Source organism: Ischnura elegans, chromosome 6 (genome assembly GCF_921293095.1).
Source record: "Ischnura elegans chromosome 6, ioIscEleg1.1, whole genome shotgun sequence".
Lineage (NCBI taxonomy): Eukaryota > Metazoa > Arthropoda > Insecta > Odonata > Coenagrionidae > Ischnura > Ischnura elegans.
The window spans coordinates 86,872,047-86,890,350 of record NC_060251.1 but is presented as its reverse complement, the minus strand read 5'-3'; the positions used below and the strand labels follow the sequence as shown (position 1 = coordinate 86,890,350).

Below are 18,304 nucleotides of genomic sequence, written 5' to 3'. Positions count from 1 at the left end.
TTTAAATAAATACGTTGTATTTGCTTTAGGATCTTGCTTCCTTTTATTATGATAGTATTCTACGAATTAAGGTTGGTTTCCATGGATCACTAAAGAAGTAATCCGGGAGTCCCCCTTTCCTTCCAGCACTGCCTTCTTCAATTCACTGTAAGGCCTACTCCAATTTATCTAAAAACCGTATTCTTTTCCTTCCCCTTCCTCAATTCCCTAACATTCTACCCTCTAACACCATTTTCAATATCCCCTCCCCGCTAAGTACTCCCTCCATCCATACCTTCTGTCTCCTCCGTATCTCATCTAAAAGCTGCCTCTCCTCGCCAACCATATCCAGAAGTTCGTCGTTCCTTTTCCTCTCCGTCCATTTCACCCTCTCCATTCTTCTCCGTACCCACATCTCGAATTCCTCCAATCTTCTCTCGTCCTCCTTCCTTAGTGTCCACGTTTCCGCACCGTAGAGAGCTACACCCCAGATCAAACTATTCACTAACCTTTTCTTTAAACTCTTGCATAACTATCCTCTCAGAAGCTCCTTCCTGTTCATGAACACCTCTTTTGCTAATGCAATTCGCTTCCTGATGTCCTTACTACTGTATCCTTTTTTCCTCCTTTTGCGCCGATACAAATATCAAAAGGCGCCTTAATGTGTGGGCAGCAGTTTTAAGTTATTTCCAAAGTCCTTCCGTCGCACGGTCATATTTGTGGTGTGCAACCTTCGATTTGTCCCTGACTGATCTAATTCTTTCCCAAATGTCACTTGTCTACTTTTTCCCCCGGGGTCATTCCCTCAATCTGCCGCACCGCAGGAAGCACACGTGTCATTTTATAAAATCGCTTCCAGTCTCCCCGTGGCGGAAGGTGAGTCCCATCATTTCAGGGATTAATAAACGAGACTGCCCAGCATTGAGGAAATCGCTCGGGAGCGAAGTTATGCCACCCCCTACTCTTCGCTTTCGTGTCACTTGCTTCAACGTGGTGGTTGCGTGCTTGCGGGGCGTAGATGTTGGGGGTCGTGGGAATTCCTTCCTTTTACCCTAAGAATTATTAATGGAAATGATAAACTTGAATGTAAATTTTTTTTTGTTCCACCTACTCTATTCACCCCTTAGTTTGATGCATCTACAAGGTGTATTGCCATTTTTAATCGTCTTTTTGAAAAAGTTGTTAACGATTTTTAAGGATTAAGATTTTATCTTGTGCTTCACATACCTTGGTCGCGATGCTTTGAAAAACCGCATAACTTTGGTCTTCTTGTGATTAGTGGCATGAGAATGTATAACAATAAGACTCGAGTCACGCACTTAAATAAAGCATCACGTGCAAGGCATGTGAGGATGGTAGATATACCTGTTTCTATCAAAGTATAATTTGAGCTTCCGATAACTTCTGTTTATTATTGCTTTCGTTGCCATCGCTTAAGGGGAGCACTTTAATTTTTTTTGGGAGTTGGACAGATTGAACTTAAACGTTTTTGTCGACCTGCATGCTAATAAAAACAGTAATTCAGTCCTTATGGTGTAGTAAATCATGTCGTGCATATTTCGGTGCCCATTCGCTGGAAATCATATATTCACATACTTACGGATGACCTCATTCTACCTTTCAGCGCTTTCAACTGTCGTCATCTCATTTATTTTGCCTGCATCCAATTTTCATTCCTATATTCATGTTTTCATGACACAATCGGCCACGCGTTGCCCTTTATTGTGATCTTGCTGGAAAGTATGTCGAAGTGTAATGCGCTCATAAATAACGTTCGCAGCCTTGATGTCTGGGCGTGGAAATGATTCGGGTTGGATTGGAATGCATTTTGTGTCCTATAAATGTATGCCGCGTTATCTTCGGCTCCTGGTACCGTGGGAATGTTTTATTTATCTCTCTTCAGCTCGCAGCGGACTGGTGTTAAGGTCCAATGCGTAGATGGCCTTTTTTCTGTATTCGGTTATGACCCCTTCTCGGTAGTTTTTTTCTGCTAGAGTTATAAATTCATCTCTCTGAAATGTGCGTTACGCAATGACAGGATTTTGATTGAATCTCATTTCTTTTTGTGAGAGGTACGTATTGGTCTCTTAATGTAACTGCTTATATCTCAATGCCGCGCAATATTGCGATACTCTTTATTTTCCATATTGATACCATTACCTCTTTGGATAATTCTTTAACGAACTCTTTTATATGTTTTATAAATATTTACATGATTTTTGTGGAATTATTTTCTTGTTAAGGCCGGCACTGAACACTGTTAATTTTTAATATTAGCTGGTAACTTTATTCTGGGAGCATAACTTATTGTTTTGAAATTTCATCACCGCTTGATTGTGTTGTGCTGGCCACGTAATGCGTTGATTCTTTTTGCTCATCCTTTAGGGAGTTGGACATCCGGGAAACAGTTTCTCTCATCGCTATTTTGACGTCTCCTCGCATGAGACAATTTTATTACGAAGAAACAGATGTCTCTTCCCCTACGGCTGCGGCCGCCGGAAGTCTGTGGCCAAGCCAAGGTCTTTCTATGCCAAGGAATATTCCGGGAGGGGACGAATAGGCAATAGTGTCGTGGCTTCCTGTTGAAAGCCGATAAAATTGCCCTAACTCTTTACCAATGTAATGTTTGTGCTGCTTAAATGGTATTTCAATCAGTTATCATTACGTTCCCAATCGTTTGAACCTATTTTGTCAAACATGTTTTTTTTACCCTTCCGAATTGAATTTTGATCGAGGGAGACATCCGTTATCCTTATTATCAGTGAATACATGTAAAGGCAGGTTTTTCAATGGCATGGTTGGTTATGGATGTGTTTTAAGGATTAACAGTAGATATATGGTAGGATATGGGTTGCAATCCCATAGACGACTGGATTTTATGGCAGGGTAAATTTTATTTTTCTGTACAGTTTTCACTCTGATTCAATCATCCCAAATCATTTGTGGATGAAGTTCTCTCTTTTCAATGGAAAATTAGAAAGGAGAGCTCAACGCGGTTATGAATATTCCCTATGCAAAATCCTGGTTGTACGGAGCTGTAGGGTTTTACGGTTTTAGTAATTTGTTGGCTAATATATTACATAGCACACCTCAACAGAAGTTAATTTACATTTTAAGGCTTCTCTGACTATATTAAATCGTCTAATTTAACGTTTTACCCCCAGATAGTGCTAACTTCTTATTATGTAAAGAAATATCCGGGCTATTTGAGCAGGTAGTTCAGAGATTGGACCGTCGATAATCCGATGAATCTTAAGGGTTTTTCTCCAAGGCTTGGGAAGAAAGTGAGCTGGTTTCATAAGTTTGCTCCCAGAATTCCGGAGTCCTCGTGCGCGTTTTATTTTTCGGGAATCGTTAAGTCGAAGGCATTCGACTTGACCTCCTCTCGAACTCATCCTCCTTTGAGTATCGCTCCCACCCCCACCTATCCTCCAATCTTCCGCTTTCTGACGTCTGACATCTCCCTCTTCCCCGGCCCGTCAAGTGCACGAAGCCTTCCGACGGGTTTGCATTCCGGAAGCTCTCATATTTTCCCCCTCAAGTCGATTTCCGTGCCCTGAGAATCCTCTATTTATTTTTAACCCACTTCTAACCCAGGCAGCAGGTGTGGGACGTGTAGGATGCGAGGTTGCTGCTGGGTTTCGGGGACTTCGCTCGACGATTTGAAATGATTTTTCGGTTATTTCGTTTTACGATGGCCAATCCATTTCGTCTTGTCCTTTTGGGAGCCTATTTCATCGTTTTCAGTGGTGTTTAAAAAATTATAAATTGGAATATATATTTGGCTTTTAATCAGATAGTATATGGAGGAGGCGATCCGATAGCTGATATCATTTGCGCCATGAGAAAAAGGTTGGGAAGGAGGAGTGGAGAGAAACCCGTCGTCGTCGGCTTTAGCCTGCTCTTAACGAAAGGCGCCAAGGGGACCAAGGCGTAACGGCCCATCCGACAGACAGTGCTGTGCTTGAAGTTCTACCCACTAAGCACCTAAGCTCTGATTGGATAGTATCTGAAATATCTCTGCCACTGTCGGGATTTATACCCAGATCGACTGGGTAGGAAGCTAACATTATAGGTACCCTCACCAATCCGATTTCCCTGTTGAATCGGACGTTTCAAGAAATTAGAGGAGGATTGAGTATATGGGTATCATCTGAGGGGATGTAGTATGTCTATCGATAGGGAGAAGGTATTAGCACTACGCGGAGTGAAGTCGGAGGTTGGTGTGCCTGTTTCCATTATAACTTAATTTACTTGCGAATGATATGCGCCTTAGGAGCACAGATTTCATAGATGATTTTATTTTTTCTCTCAATTTTCATTGAGGAACATGCACATTCTTTTTAGAGAATCAGTTACTTTACGCTCTACTCCCGAATTAAAGAAATTAACTTGCCAGTGGATTGAATTTTATTTTTTTCTCGTGCAAAGGTCTTTAATTTTTATATTGCATATACGTCTTTATTAGCTCTTCACGTTAAAATAGGAAGAATGGGTGATGGTAGCCCTGTTTCGTTGACCGCGCCGTCATTGTTTTTGCACGAGGTCTACACAAAGCGAGCGCACTGTCTGCAAATGCCGTGACATTTTTCTTCCCCCTCCCCGCCGAGGTCTCCTCGGAGCGTCGCTATGCGAAGAAAAAGGAATGACTGTCGCTCTTGGCGTCGCAGAGGCTGAACAGCTCCCTTTACCTTTTATTGCACCCGGCATTGTTTTAATTCGTATTTTTTTCTTTCTTCGTGCCAAGGTATTCCCAGGGGCAGGGAGCGGACAACGCAAGAAAAAAATAATACGAAACAAAATCCCAAGAAAGGCGAAGCCTTTGCCTTTTTCCGTGAGCTGGCCCCTCTAGCCTTATTTTGGAGGTAAAAAGGCGAACTGGGTCCCGAGACCCATTTTGGTGCATTTTAGCCCACTCGCCAAAATTCCTTCTCTTCATCAACCTGTCTTCCGGCCCGTCGGCATTCTCCCCGCTCGCTCTCGCAACAATATTTTTTCCTTATCCCTCCCACTCGTTAATTCCGCCTTCTCATCTTGATGTTCTTTTTTTCATCCCGAAACACCCCTCCTCGCTGCGGGGAGAGTTAATTTTTCTTGAGCACCTCTCTCAGTCTTTGTCCGCGGTGGATGAAATGCTCGATAACATGCGTTACTCTTCGCCTCTCTGAGAGTTTTTATCTTGCTTATCTTCTTCAGCAGTGTGACGAGTTCTTACTCATTATAGAGGATCCTTTAGTAATCTCATTTCTAGTAACTCTGATCTGTTAGAGGTGATTTAGTGTATTATCATTATTGTTATAGGTAGTCGTCTGGTTATGGTTGGTTTATATGGAGCATATTACGAATTACCCCGGCCCGTCTCTCCTCCAAAGGCCTATTCTGTATCATTCAATCTATAAATCCTATTCTCTTCTTCACCCTTCCCCGCTTATTGAACATACTTCCCAGTAGCGCGAATTTTAGCATACCTTACCCGCTCCTTACTCGCTCCATCTCCCTCTGTTCATCCCGTATCTAATCTAGAATTTTCCTCTCCTTTCCCGCCGTGTCGTGCACTTGGTTTTATCTCTTCCTCTCTATCCACTTATCCTTCTCAATTCTCCTCCACTAACATCTCCAACGCTTGCAATAGACTGTATCTTTAATTCACTGCGGTCCACCGAAGTAGGCTTTCATGGTAGACGTCACATCGACTCCTCTTCATCCTCAGGTGATCAATTATGTTAAAGACATTAGGGAATTCATGTTTTTGAAAGATAGATTATAAATGGAGTAATCATTTCTGATAAATGACAGGTAAACGGCTCAAGTTCGAAGTTGTCTGCATTGGATATGGAACCCTATTTGGGCGTATTGTTTGACTGGATCGGTATGCGAACCTGTATCTGCAATTGGCCAGCAATTGATGGACTTGGGAATTGAATTTCTTCCTGGGAATTGATATTTTCATGCTAATTTCCTCCATCCTCTGTTTAAAGTTGGACACGACTTAAATTCTGTTCTATAATAATTTGCGTAATTTTCGTGAATCATTGACCGAATATAAATATTTGTGGATGGAATTGGAAAGTATGATGAATAATGTTAGGATTTGAGAGAGAAGAAATTTTTAGTTTTGAGTGAAAGGAATTAGACAGCATTCTTACGAAACTGCCAATGTAAGAGACCACTAAGCTAATATGGCCTGCTTTTCAAAAGAGCGTCTTTCACTTTCCTTAGGAGTGACTTAATCAGCGTGAGAGCGAAGAATTGGCACAAGCTTAGAGCCGTTATTCCAAAGTATTTCCATTATCTCACGAGCCGTAATGATGTTTTCAAATTTGAGGTTAAATATCGAAAAAAATAGCTAAACAAGTAATTTACTCATTGTCCGGCTGAATAGAATCTGGGGTTAGTGGTACTTTTCTGGGGCCAAGAAATGGTCAGGTCTACAGGACGGAAGGGCGACCCTTTTTCGAACCCTTTCTCGGGCTCTCAGAGATAATCCGGGTCCTCCCGAGTCGGGCGTCACAGTATGAGGTAACCGCTGCCGATAGGACCTTTCGTAGTACATTTTTTACTTTACTAATGCCAGTACTTGGAGGTAAACAATTACACCTATCATACTCATTGCCGTTGAGCGATTAAATGCGTCTTTTGATCGAGGTTCTATGATGAGAAATAAGGATTTTACGAAAAGTGATCAAATTGACGCCCATTGCCTCCGCTGAATTGGCAACGCCGAAATTTTGTGAGTGGAGAGGGAACGCGAAAAGCTCCTTTTTCTCCCCCCACCCCAACTTTTAGCTTGTCCACGTGTTTCAGGTGACGAGGTTCCTCAAGGGTGTTTGGCAGGGTGTTAGCTTTCGCTGACCTTCACTACTTCATTTAATCTTCTGTAGCTACATAACTCAATGCGAGCCATGGGTGTCTGGCAGGGGGTGACCAACCACCGAGATCACCACAAGCGCATGTTTTCATTCCTGAAGAAAGGGGTAAAGTGATCTGAGAGTCGTTAATACATCAGATTCATTATTTCAAATAGCAACCGTACCAAATAGAGGAGAGAGTATTCTTAATTTATTAGCGACAAATACACCTCATCAGGTAATAAACGTGAGCACTGTTGAGGGAATAAGTGACCATAAGGTAGCAATAGCAAATTTTTCTCTAAGTACCATTGGAAATTTTGAAACGGAACGTACAATTTTCATTTTTAAAAAGGCTTATTTTGATTGGTTTAAGAGTTATCTGAAAAATGCTTTCCCCGTGTTTCAATAATCAATGGTAATGTTAAAGGTAGTGGGTACTTGGAAAGCTTTTATATCGCTCGTAACTTTGGCAATATATAGCTACATCCCTAGTAAAACAAAAAAGAAGGTAGCGAACCGAGATGGTATTACGCGGAAAGGAGAAATTCATTGAGGCGACAGAGAGTATGCCATACTAAAATGAAAAGAGTCAGCACGGATTTATCCCCTAATGATCTCGACTTAATAATAAACTAAAAAATGTTGGTTATCTAAAGCCGGCACGAAGGTTTACGTTCACGAATTTTAAAAGAAAAACACTAGTAGAGCAGTTACGAGATAACCCAAAAGAATTTTGGTCTTTTGTTAGGGAAGTTCAAGGAAAACGATCTACCGTGTGTTCGCTGAGAAACGACAATGGAGATGTGTTGACAAGCAGTTACGATAAAGCCAATTTATTAAATTCCTACTTCAAGAGCGTGTTCACCGAGCCTTCCGAGAACTCACCCGAGACCGATGACTATCCCTGTATACATAAGATGCCAGCTATTGACATTAGTGCGCTCGGAATAGAAAATATATTGAAATCGCTCAGTCCAAATAAATCCATCAAGCAACACGAAGTACCTAATGACTGGAAAATCGTTTATGTAACACCAATATTTCAAAGTGGAGACAAGGAACAGCCATCTAATTACAGGCCGATATCTTTAACGTCCATCTCATGCAAGGTCCTTCAACACATCGTAGTCAGCTCGGTAATGAAACACCTAGACGTGCAAAACTTATTAATGGCAACTCAACATGGATTCAGGAAAAGCAGATTGTGCGAAACTCAGCGCTTTTCGCCCACGACATTTTAGTCTCCGGGGAAGACAACATTCCAGTAGACGCGATTTTTCTTGATTTCAAACAGGCATTTGATAAAGTACCCCACGGAAAGTTAATAATAAAACTGAAATCTTACGGTCTAGACGAAGATACCATTTCCTGGATAAGAAAATTTTTGAGCGACCGCGTCCAAAGAGTAGTATTAGACGGTGCAGTCTCCAATGAGGTTAGAGTCACTTCTGGCGTTCCTCAGGGTAGTGTCATAGGCCCATTCCTATTCCTTCTTTATATAAACGACATTGGCGATGTAGTGCAGAGTAAGTTACGATTATTTGCAGACGACGCTGTAGTTTACAGAGAAATCCGTTCCAGCAAAGATATAGATGAACTAACGAATGACGTTGCTGCTATCCAAGCGTGGTGCGATGCTTGGCAGTTAGAACTAAATTTGAAAAAATGCGTCGTAATGAATTTCTGGAAGAAGAACAACTCCCTACAACGTAACTATATAATTCGGGGTACCCAATTAGAGACTGCTGAATCCGTGAAATATCTAGGAGTTAGACTCAATAATGATGTATCGTGGAATAAACATATTCGAGAAATAACCGGTCAAGCTGATCGTAAACTGGGTTTTGTTAAAAGAATATTAGGAAAGTGCGACGACAAAGTGAGAGAAATTAGCTACTTTTCCCTCGTTAGACCACATTTGGAATACGCTACCAGTATTTGGGACTCTCATGAAAAAGGCTGAATAACAGAGTTAGAACGCGTGCAAAGAAGAGCTGTCAGGTATGTGAAAGGTCGTTACGATAGTCTTGTTAGTGTAACTTACCTCTTAGATAAACTCGGATGGGAATCTCTGTTTGACCGTAGATTGAAAAATAGACTAAACCTTTTTGATAAATTCAAGAGCAGTGTCTTTTCTGACGAAGTTAACCATATCTTACGGACGCCAACATACTACGGAAGATCAGATAATATAAATAAAATGAGAGAGATAGATTGTAGAACAGACAGATTCCGAATGTCATTTTTTCCACGATCAATAAGAGATTATAACAGCAGCGATAGAACTTGTAAAAAGATTGCATGACTTGTAGTGCAGCTTACTAACCTATGTAAAACTTAACGCATGGTTGTTAATTCTATTATTATTTCTAACGGCACATGGTAGTATAATTTGTTAGTATAGGTGACTTTTTTTTGGACCGTATGGTGGCAGTTAGACGGCAGTTTTCAAATAACGTCAGATTTATTCAAGGAAAACATATGAATTTGTTACCCAAACACGTACTTGTAAAAGCATGATCAAACTTTCTATGATGTAGAACGAACAAGTACTGGTTTTTTTCGTAACGTAATAAGTATAACCCCACCTCAAAAATGCCATTAATAACGGTTTGCATAAAATATCTTTCATAAGTAAGAGAAATGATCCATATGGCATCCATAATTCTGGAGGAGTGGAGTAAATATTAAAGGTCTGTCCGGAAAAAACGGGAAGTTTCCGCCAATTTCATTTTTTCGCGGGAGAATAGATGGCAACAGTTTACTTTTTATGAATTTTAATTTAGTTTTTCATATAATAGCAAAGTATAAAATCAACCTGTCGAGTAAAAGTCACTTAAATCCGTTGCACTGAATATAGGGGTGAATTAACGAACAAACTGACAGCAGTCCAAGCATTTTACGATGCGTGCTAGTTAAAGTTAAATTTGAAAAATTGCGCAGTGGTGAATTCTTGAACATAACCTACCCACAACGAAGATATTTCATTCAAGGTACAAAATTTGAGACTGTAGACTCCAAAAGATTAAGGAGTTAGATTCAATAATGATCTATGGTGGAGTAAACATATTCGGGAAATGACTGGTCAAGATAATCGTAACTTAGGTTTTTTAAAGGGATACTAGGAGAGTGTGACGACTAAGTGAGAGAAATTAGCTACTTATCCCCCAGACCCCATTCGGAATACATCTTCATGTATTTGATACCCTGCGAGCCACCACCTGGCTGTTTGGCAGGGGGTGATCAATAACTACCAATGTTGTCATCCTAATGAAATAGGCTTTAAGCATAGAAGTTAGAACGCGTAGAGAGAAGAGCTGCCAGGTCCTTAGTGTAACAAACCTCTTAGAACAACTCGAAAGGAATCTTTGTCTGACCGTTGACTGGCAACTAGATTAAACCTGATATGTTAATCCAAGGGCAGTTTATTTTCCGACGAAGGTAGCCAGAAGGTAGCCTCTTGCTTACTGGATGCTGGTGATTGATCATCCCCTGCCAAACACCTCTGTAGGAGGCCTGCTGAGTAATATGTAGCGGTAGATATTGGCATCATTCTGTTGTCTCCCTTGGCCATAGAAGAGCCGCGATAATAGCGTAAATGATATAAATCTACTTTAACTACGAATGAATGTGCACGTATAAAAATGATGTAGATTATATGCTTTCATTTATCCATTGATCCATTGGGGAGCGCGCTAGTGGGGATTCTTTTACGTGCTGAATGCTGGTGGTTGGTCACCCCCTGCCAAAGACCCGAGAGGCTGCTCGCATGGAGTTATGCAGATGTAGAAGAATAAATAAAGTAGTGCAGGTCGGTGAAAACTCACACCCTGCCAAACACTAATATTTCTATGACCGTGCGGTGTGCATGTGGCGGTCCTGTTGCATGCTGCATGTTGGTGATTTGTCACCCCCTGCCAAACACCCTAGCGGTGGCTCTCAGGGTATTATGTAGATGGCGATTACATGCTTTTATTTTTCCATGCGCTTGTGGTGATCTTGGTGATTGGTCACCCCCTGCCAGACACTCTTGGCTCGCATGGAGTTATGTAGATACAGAAGATTAAATGAAGTAGTGAAGGTCAGCGAAAGCTAACACCCTGCCAAACACCCTTGAGGAACCTCGTCACCTGAAACACGTGGACAAGCTAAAAATTGGGGTGGGGGGAGAAAAAGGAGCTTTTCGCGTTCCCTCTCCACTCACAAAATTTCGGCGTTGCCAATTCAGCGGAGGCAATGGGCGTCAATTTGATCACTTTTCGTAAAATCCTTATTTCTCATCGTAGAACCTCGATCAAAAGACGCATTTAATCACTCAACGGCAATGAGTATGATAGGTGTAATTGTTTACCTCCAAGTACTGGCATTAGTAAAGTAAAAAATGTACTACGAAAGGTCCTATCGGAAGCGGTTACCTCATACTGTGACGCCCGACTCGGGAGGACCCGGATTATCTCTGAGAGCCCGAGAAAGGGTTCGAAAAAGGGTCGCCCTTCCGTCCGGTAGACCTGACCATTTCTTGGCCCCAGAAAAGTACCACTAACCGAATCTGGCCTAATCATAGAGGCAGGCACCTTGTGCGGCATTGTTGTATACTTACTATATTAATTTTTATAGCTATATATATAGCTAATTAACTTATATAGTAATTGCCTCTAAGTTAATCTCTGCCATCCTGCATGGTCAAAGATAGACTTTGGTTTACATTCCTTAGTTATTTGAATGTAGTTGATAATGTAATTATGCCCCTTGTCATTCTAGGTTAGCATGAAATACCATGTATTCGTTAAACAAATGTTGTTGTTAAACCAATTTTATGCGCTCTGGGTGGCAACACATTTAGTGGTCGATTGGTGAATCTTTTGTTGTATCATTCGTGGTTATTATCATCGCCCGGGGTCGTGGGACTTGGTCGTCTTATCTCTCTCTTGCTGTACTAGTAGAAGCAATCATCTCAGGCGACTCGCTGCTGCTACTTGATCCCGTGTGTCGCAATCGCTTCTCTTTTGTCTCTTTCCCCTCCCCCTCATTTCCTCGCCCATCATCAACCTCCCACTCTTTGCGTTTCTCCGATTGGAGCCGTGAGCGTCGTCGCCAGGTCAAGGATTCGAGAGTTTGCCGAGGTTTGGGTTGTGGTGTGTCAATCACGGGTCCGCGGCCCGCATCGCCTTCACGTCCGCCGCGGACTGATCGGGGCGCCTTATCTCCTCCTCCGCGAGGAGCCGTGCGTTGTTGTTGTTCGACTGATTGGTTTCCCCCGCGAGGTCACTCATCAGCCCCCGCCCGTTCTCCTCGGCTGTGGATCGCGTGAAGGCGTGCGTTCGCCCGTCTGCCTCCTATTCCTTCCGCTCGTGAAGCTAGGTTCTCACTTTAAAGTGGAGCCCTAAATTAGTGGCTCAATAACGACCACTCGTTGCTATTATAAACATATAAGTGTAGCTAGAGTGCCTATGCGCTTCGTGAAGGTAGAGGTAGAAATACAAAAGAAATAGCAATTGCGAAGAAGTAATTTCTTCTCCTCTTCTTTATGAGAAAATTAAATCAATTTATGGCATACCCTTTGTCCCTAATAAGCAATTATTATTATTAAAGTATTCTAGCAATTAAGGCAGGTTTGCATGGGGTACTTAAGAAGCATTCTATCAGTCTCCCCTCCCAGTACGGACTACCCTTTTCAACTCACAATAAGGATTACTCTCTTTAATTCTATCTAAAAATCCTATTCCCTTCCTTCCTCTCCCTCGTTTACCTTACATTCTTCCGTCTAACGCCATTTTCAACAGCCCCTCCCCTCTAATTGTTAGTACTCGCTCCATCCATACCTTCTGTCTCCTCCGTATCTCATCTGGAAGCTGCAACTCCTCACCCACTATGTCCAGCACTTCGCCTCTCCTTTTCCTCTTCGTCCACTTCACCTTTTCCATTCTCCTCCACACCCACATCTCAAGCGCCTGCAGTATTCTCTCGTCCTCATACCTAATAGTCCCTGTTTTCGCACCCTAGAGAGCTACACTCCTGTTCGGTAAGAAAGCAATGAGTGAAAAAAGTTATCTTTAATTATAATTTTGACCTGTGTTTTCAAATCAACAATAGGGTAGTTTCCTTCATCAAAGAAAACGAAAGGCATTGATTGCAATTCGTTACCCACCATTAGTGTATTCATAATATATAAATTATTTGGTTTTAGAAATCCCAGTTTAGACGAATGGCAATGGTCAATTTTAACTGCATTTGAAAAAGGCCAGAATCGCGCCCATGCGATGCCACTCCACATGACGTCACAGGGACCTAGATGCTGTACGAGTAGCCAGGAGTTTTGCATCGTCTGAGATTACCAATGCATGCATGACGCACAGAACTCAGGGAAACATGTCTTAATAATTACCTATTAAAACTGCCTATGGCCAGGAAGTTTCTTTCGTTTGATAAGGTATTAATAATCCTTATTTTAGCCAAGGGCTACTTGCTAGCAGCCTTCATCGCAGCGGCGCACATACCCTCGCCCCAAGGTCACCCCATACGGCGACAGCGGGAACCAGAATGACGTCGCACGGGCTTTTCCCAGCATTCATATTTAGCCGTCGCGTTTTCGCTCGCTTGAAAATTTTCACTTTTCATTTAATCGCGAAAAATAGGTATCGTCATTAAAAAATATAGAAGCGTGAAATGCGTATTTCAGGAGTAATAATCTTAAGATTTAGGCAATAAGAAAATAATAGGAAACCACCCTATTGCTTCTTGCGATATGCGTATCCATCGCTATCGACTCCTACTGTCTTCAAATTTCAGCTGCTTCAACTTCGCTAATAGGTGGAATCAGGGCCACCATCGATTCGTACCCTCTTCACTGTGCTTTGCATTCGCTGCTCGAGTCGTTCCTAACAGTCGATTGTTATGGTAGTCTTTTTCGACGTGTGAATACAGCTTAAAAAACCGATTTTCCATGTTGTTTTCCGCCGTGTGTCGTATTGCAGCCTCTCTCTCCACATCTCGAGACACGTCGAACCGCGTGGTCACTCCTACGCTGCACGACCCGTGCGATGGCCTTGCTTCTCGTCCAACTCTTCGCCTTTTCCAGAGCGAAGGAAAGAGTTGTCTTGCTCCCAATTAACCTCCTTACCGTCTCAGTATGCGGTCGTGGGTCGTAAAGGCTTCAAGGCGCCTCGGAAATGGTTCATATGAACTCATATTTGTAGTCGGGAATAGTAATTTACTTCCCTTCCATCTCCATTATTTTTTCCGTGCTTGAGTGGCTGGCTTACCCGGGAATTCATTGAACCTAAGGCTCAGTGGCGTAGCCAGGACTTTTGTTCGTGGGACTAAAACCAGGAGGGGGATTTTAAAAAACAGGGTACTAAGTAGAGGGTTTTACACTAATTTTAAAATTATTCACTATCGAAAAACTTGATTTTTCAAAGAAATCATTTGCAGCTTCATGATTTTTCAATATTTTGTTTTCTTTTATGCTGAAAAGTGAATAATGAATAGTGAATAGTGTTTTATATATTTGGGGGGGGGGGGGGCGGAAGGTTTCGAACCCCCTGGACCTCCCCCCTCGCTACGCCACTGCAGTAAGGCTATTTAGTTATATACATGGTAGGAGATGTGAGTACACGTCTTTTTCTTTTAAATTATGACCATCCATAAGTGATTGTCCTGTGTCAGTGTTTAGGCCCTCTCATTTCCAGTTTAGAGATTCGCGTTGAAGACAAGACATTTTGAATTTATTTGTAAATGGTGAAAATCTCAAGTAAAAATCCTATTTGATTTTATAGACAAGACGTGCAGGAAGAGCTGAAAAAGCGGCGCGATTTATGGTGCTAAAAATTAATCATTCGGAAACAGGAGGGAAACGTTTTGTAGGCGTTTGAGATGTTTGTGTACAGGAGAAACGAAAAGGTGGGCTGAATGAAGAGGATGGTAGGTGTGCAAAATATTGTAGATGCATACGTGACTTTTGGAAGTAGGATTTTTCAAGCGAAAGTGGGGAATTAGGAGATTGATAACTGTCTTGATATATAAGTTCAAGAGAGGAAGGATGTGTACAGGGCTGAAGGAAGTTATAAGATCGAGTTGATGCTTTGTAACCGCCCTAGAGGAGAAGGTATTTTTCGATTTCTTTATCATTTTCAACTAGTTTCTTAGATAGAGTGTGGGTTTTAGTTTTCTAACTACCATTCTCATCCCCATAGCTAAACAGGGTTTTCGGCCGACGTCGCATTATATTCGTGTTTGATCGAGGGAAGTGCCTACGTCCTTATTTTTCAAATTATATAAAATACAACGGACAATAACGTATTAATTATAATTTTAATTAAAAAGTTACGCTTGCAGTTATCGTTGTAACCTCTCATTCAACCCCATTGTCCTTTTCTTTCCACGCCAGTGCTGAGAAGGTTTGATAAATCCATACTTCAATCCAAGCGGCGAAGGACAAGTATTGAACTATCTGTGGAATGTCTCCCCGTATTTTTGAGGTACCTGAGTGCATTTTTTCAGATTTATGGGATAAACGCGTTCCTCGCGGATTAAGACCGACTTTCTCGTTTTCCCCAATCTGCTCTGCCTCGCGGGATAGCGTGATGGCTGTTTGTAAGTGATTAGCGATTTGAAGAGCGCGCCATTCCGGATTCACTCGCGTCGCACGTGTGACGTCCCCCGTGGCTTGAATTCGATTTTCGAGGATGTTCGCGACGCACTGGAGAGCGTGACGTGTGAGTTTCGTGCATTGCCGGCGGCTTGGAGGCGCATAGGATTAACACAAGAGCCGCGGTGCAAATCCCATCTCTCGAGGGCGCGGAATAAAAATAATCCCCCGGTATATCCACCCTTGTCGCCGTTCCGCGGATTCCGTTGTTCGGTGCTGCGAAAATATTCGGTCGACCTTGCACGAAGTGGAGGATGTTATTTTTCGCGGGTGAAAATCGCTCCGTCGAGTGTGCACAATGGATCTGCCTCTTGTGCTATGTAGAACCGATTAAAATGAATGGGCATCCGTTTTCCGTATCCGTGGCATTGCTGGGCGTTATCCTGGCATCATTTTTTCTATTTTTTTTATAAATTAATGTTCTCTTGTCGCTCTTTAAGCTGAAGATTTTATATCACTTCTTTTAAATTGAAATGCTTTAAAGTTTGCAGAGCAAGAACTATGAATGGAGACCCCTTGTAAACTTGAGATAGTTCTCCACAACGACGACGTACACTAAGTGACCTCAGTTTTTTTCCGCCGTATGATGAATAGCTACTTCAGGACGTACGGCATTCTCCCAATGTTCTCCCCACTTTTCTCTTCCCGTAAAAATCGGGAAGGGAAAGACATTACATCCCGTGAATTATTAATGTGTGTTTTTTTGTTTTTTCTTGCTGCACTTCAATATTTAAACCTCTGTTTAAAATGAAATGTAAAAGGCCCTCTAAGCCTGTTTTTTTTATTTAATACTAATAAGTTAATGTGAATACAACAATGAATTTTTTCCCAATGCGGCAAAGCGGTTTTTTTTCCCAATGGAGCACCTATATTCCAATCAAATGCCTGTAATACTTGGTAATTGTCTAAAATTATGGTTGGAAAATATTTGTTATTATTATTAATTTCATTTAAAATAACAGTAAATTCATTAATTGCCTGAATTTTACTAATTTTCGGACCCCTCTTTCTGTTCTTGCAGATCATGCGGTGTCACAAGCGATGGCGCTGGCCCCCAGGCGCTCGGGAAGTTTTCCCGGCAGCGACTCAGTGGTTTCGGGAGGCGGCGGGAGCGGCAACGGCGGTGGGAGCGGCGGCGGCAGCGGAGGCGGAGTCCTCTCGCCCCGGTCTGCGGAGACCGGCGGCGGATTGGGCGTGAAGATGGTCGAATATGTCCTCGGATCCTCGCCCACTGGCAAGGACCTCGAACCGAGAATGAGAGGCCTAGTTCTAGTAAGTTCCCTCATGATTCATTCAGAGCATTCTCATGTTTTCATCTTTGGTAATAGATATGGAGAAGATGGAGGGGGTAGATAGATTGAGTACCAGGCGGTTAGGAATGCCAGAACTTTATTTGTTGGAATGATCGTAAGGGGAGAGGGGAAATAGGATTTATAAATGGACTGAGAGGGAAAAGTCCTTGTGCAATGAAGAGGTAAATTCAATGTGGGAAAGATGATTCACTCTGTGTAACATGTAATCCTACCGTCGTCAGTGGAGTACCTGTAATTATTGCCATTGATGGTCCAGTCATGTATTCAAGTTTGATTTGATGCCATCATTCTCATGGTGATAAAATAAAGTCCCATTATCAGATCTTCAACTGGGGTCTACTGCAAATGGTACATTGGAATCAAATGTTGACGGGGGGAACTTGGAATGCGAGGTCATTTAAAGACCTTAAAATGAAGATACTGGAGGTATACATCATTACCCATTCCGTGTGATATCAAGAGCATCAAGTTTCTCAATGTGCTTTACTCTCCTTTTTATAATGGTCGATTGTGGCTTGGGACTGAGTCACAGCAATGAGGAGCCAAAGCCCAGTGCTTCAGTACACTCAAGTAAGTAGCTACTGATGTGACTGTCTGGTTTCTACATGCTAGTATGCAACCACTTCATACACCCCAGGCTCTACAGAATTCACTGAGTCAAGGTCGCCTTTGGTCCTGAGGAAACAAACCCTGAGGATTTTTCACTATTCTCCATGTCTGAGCAAGCCTAATCATAGGGGATTGGGAAAGAAAGTAAATAGGTATTTACTAGCCAAACTATTACATATTTGATTTCGTAGAAAATGTTTCTGATGCTATAGCCATGAATTTTTCTGTAGAGATAAGGCATAATGTCATCTAAATGGCTCTTGATGTGCAGTTTTAAATTTCAGCCTGCTGATTATCATATTTACCTAAGGAAAGTGGTAGGAAACAAGGGTAGATCAGCGAATACAAACTACTATTGTCCTGATTATGATCGTGTTTCATTGGTAAAATTATTTTGGTGCAATGGAAAATTTCGCTATCATCCCTTTCTGTCTCCCTCCACATTTTAGGCTGTCTATCCTTAAGTTGCAATGTAGTTTTTTTCCTTTCATTCCAGCCATGAAGTTTCTTTTCTTCTTCCTTGATCGTCTCTTGCATAATGTTTTCCTTTATTGCGGTTTTCAGCTTCCCATCCTCACATAATATTTTCTCTCTGTACGTTCTGTCTCCTCCTTATATCCAAACGAAGTTTCATTGCCGAATGTTCCTTTACTGCCACTTCCTCATTCCTTTTCCTCTCTGTCCACCATCTCACCATCCCAATCCTCTTCTGCACCCACATCATGAATGCCTCTAACATCTTCTCGCTTTCTTTTACCAGCATCTATGTTTGCACTCCTTGAGGTGCTATGATCTTTGTTAGTTGTTGTTTTACACTTTCTACTGTGTGTCTTTACTTCTAATGTATTACCTAATTAGTAAAACTTTTTAGCTTTTCCAAGTTCATTTTCTTCTAGATTTAACTC

The 18,304-nt window shown here is 41.9% G+C and overlaps 1 protein-coding gene across 3 annotated transcripts in view; it reads left to right on the top strand.

Moving 5' to 3' along the window:
* The window catches only part of LOC124161102 (maternal protein pumilio-like), a 1,117,691-nt gene that overhangs the window by 492,681 nt on the left and 606,706 nt on the right, over positions 1-18,304 (top strand). For all 3 annotated transcript variants that reach the window (XM_046537301.1, XM_046537300.1, XM_046537302.1), the window contains one exon: positions 16,499-16,749. In XM_046537301.1, coding sequence (XP_046393257.1) covers positions 16,499-16,749 — 251 coding nt within the window. The remainder of the gene's footprint in view (positions 1-16,498; positions 16,750-18,304) is intronic.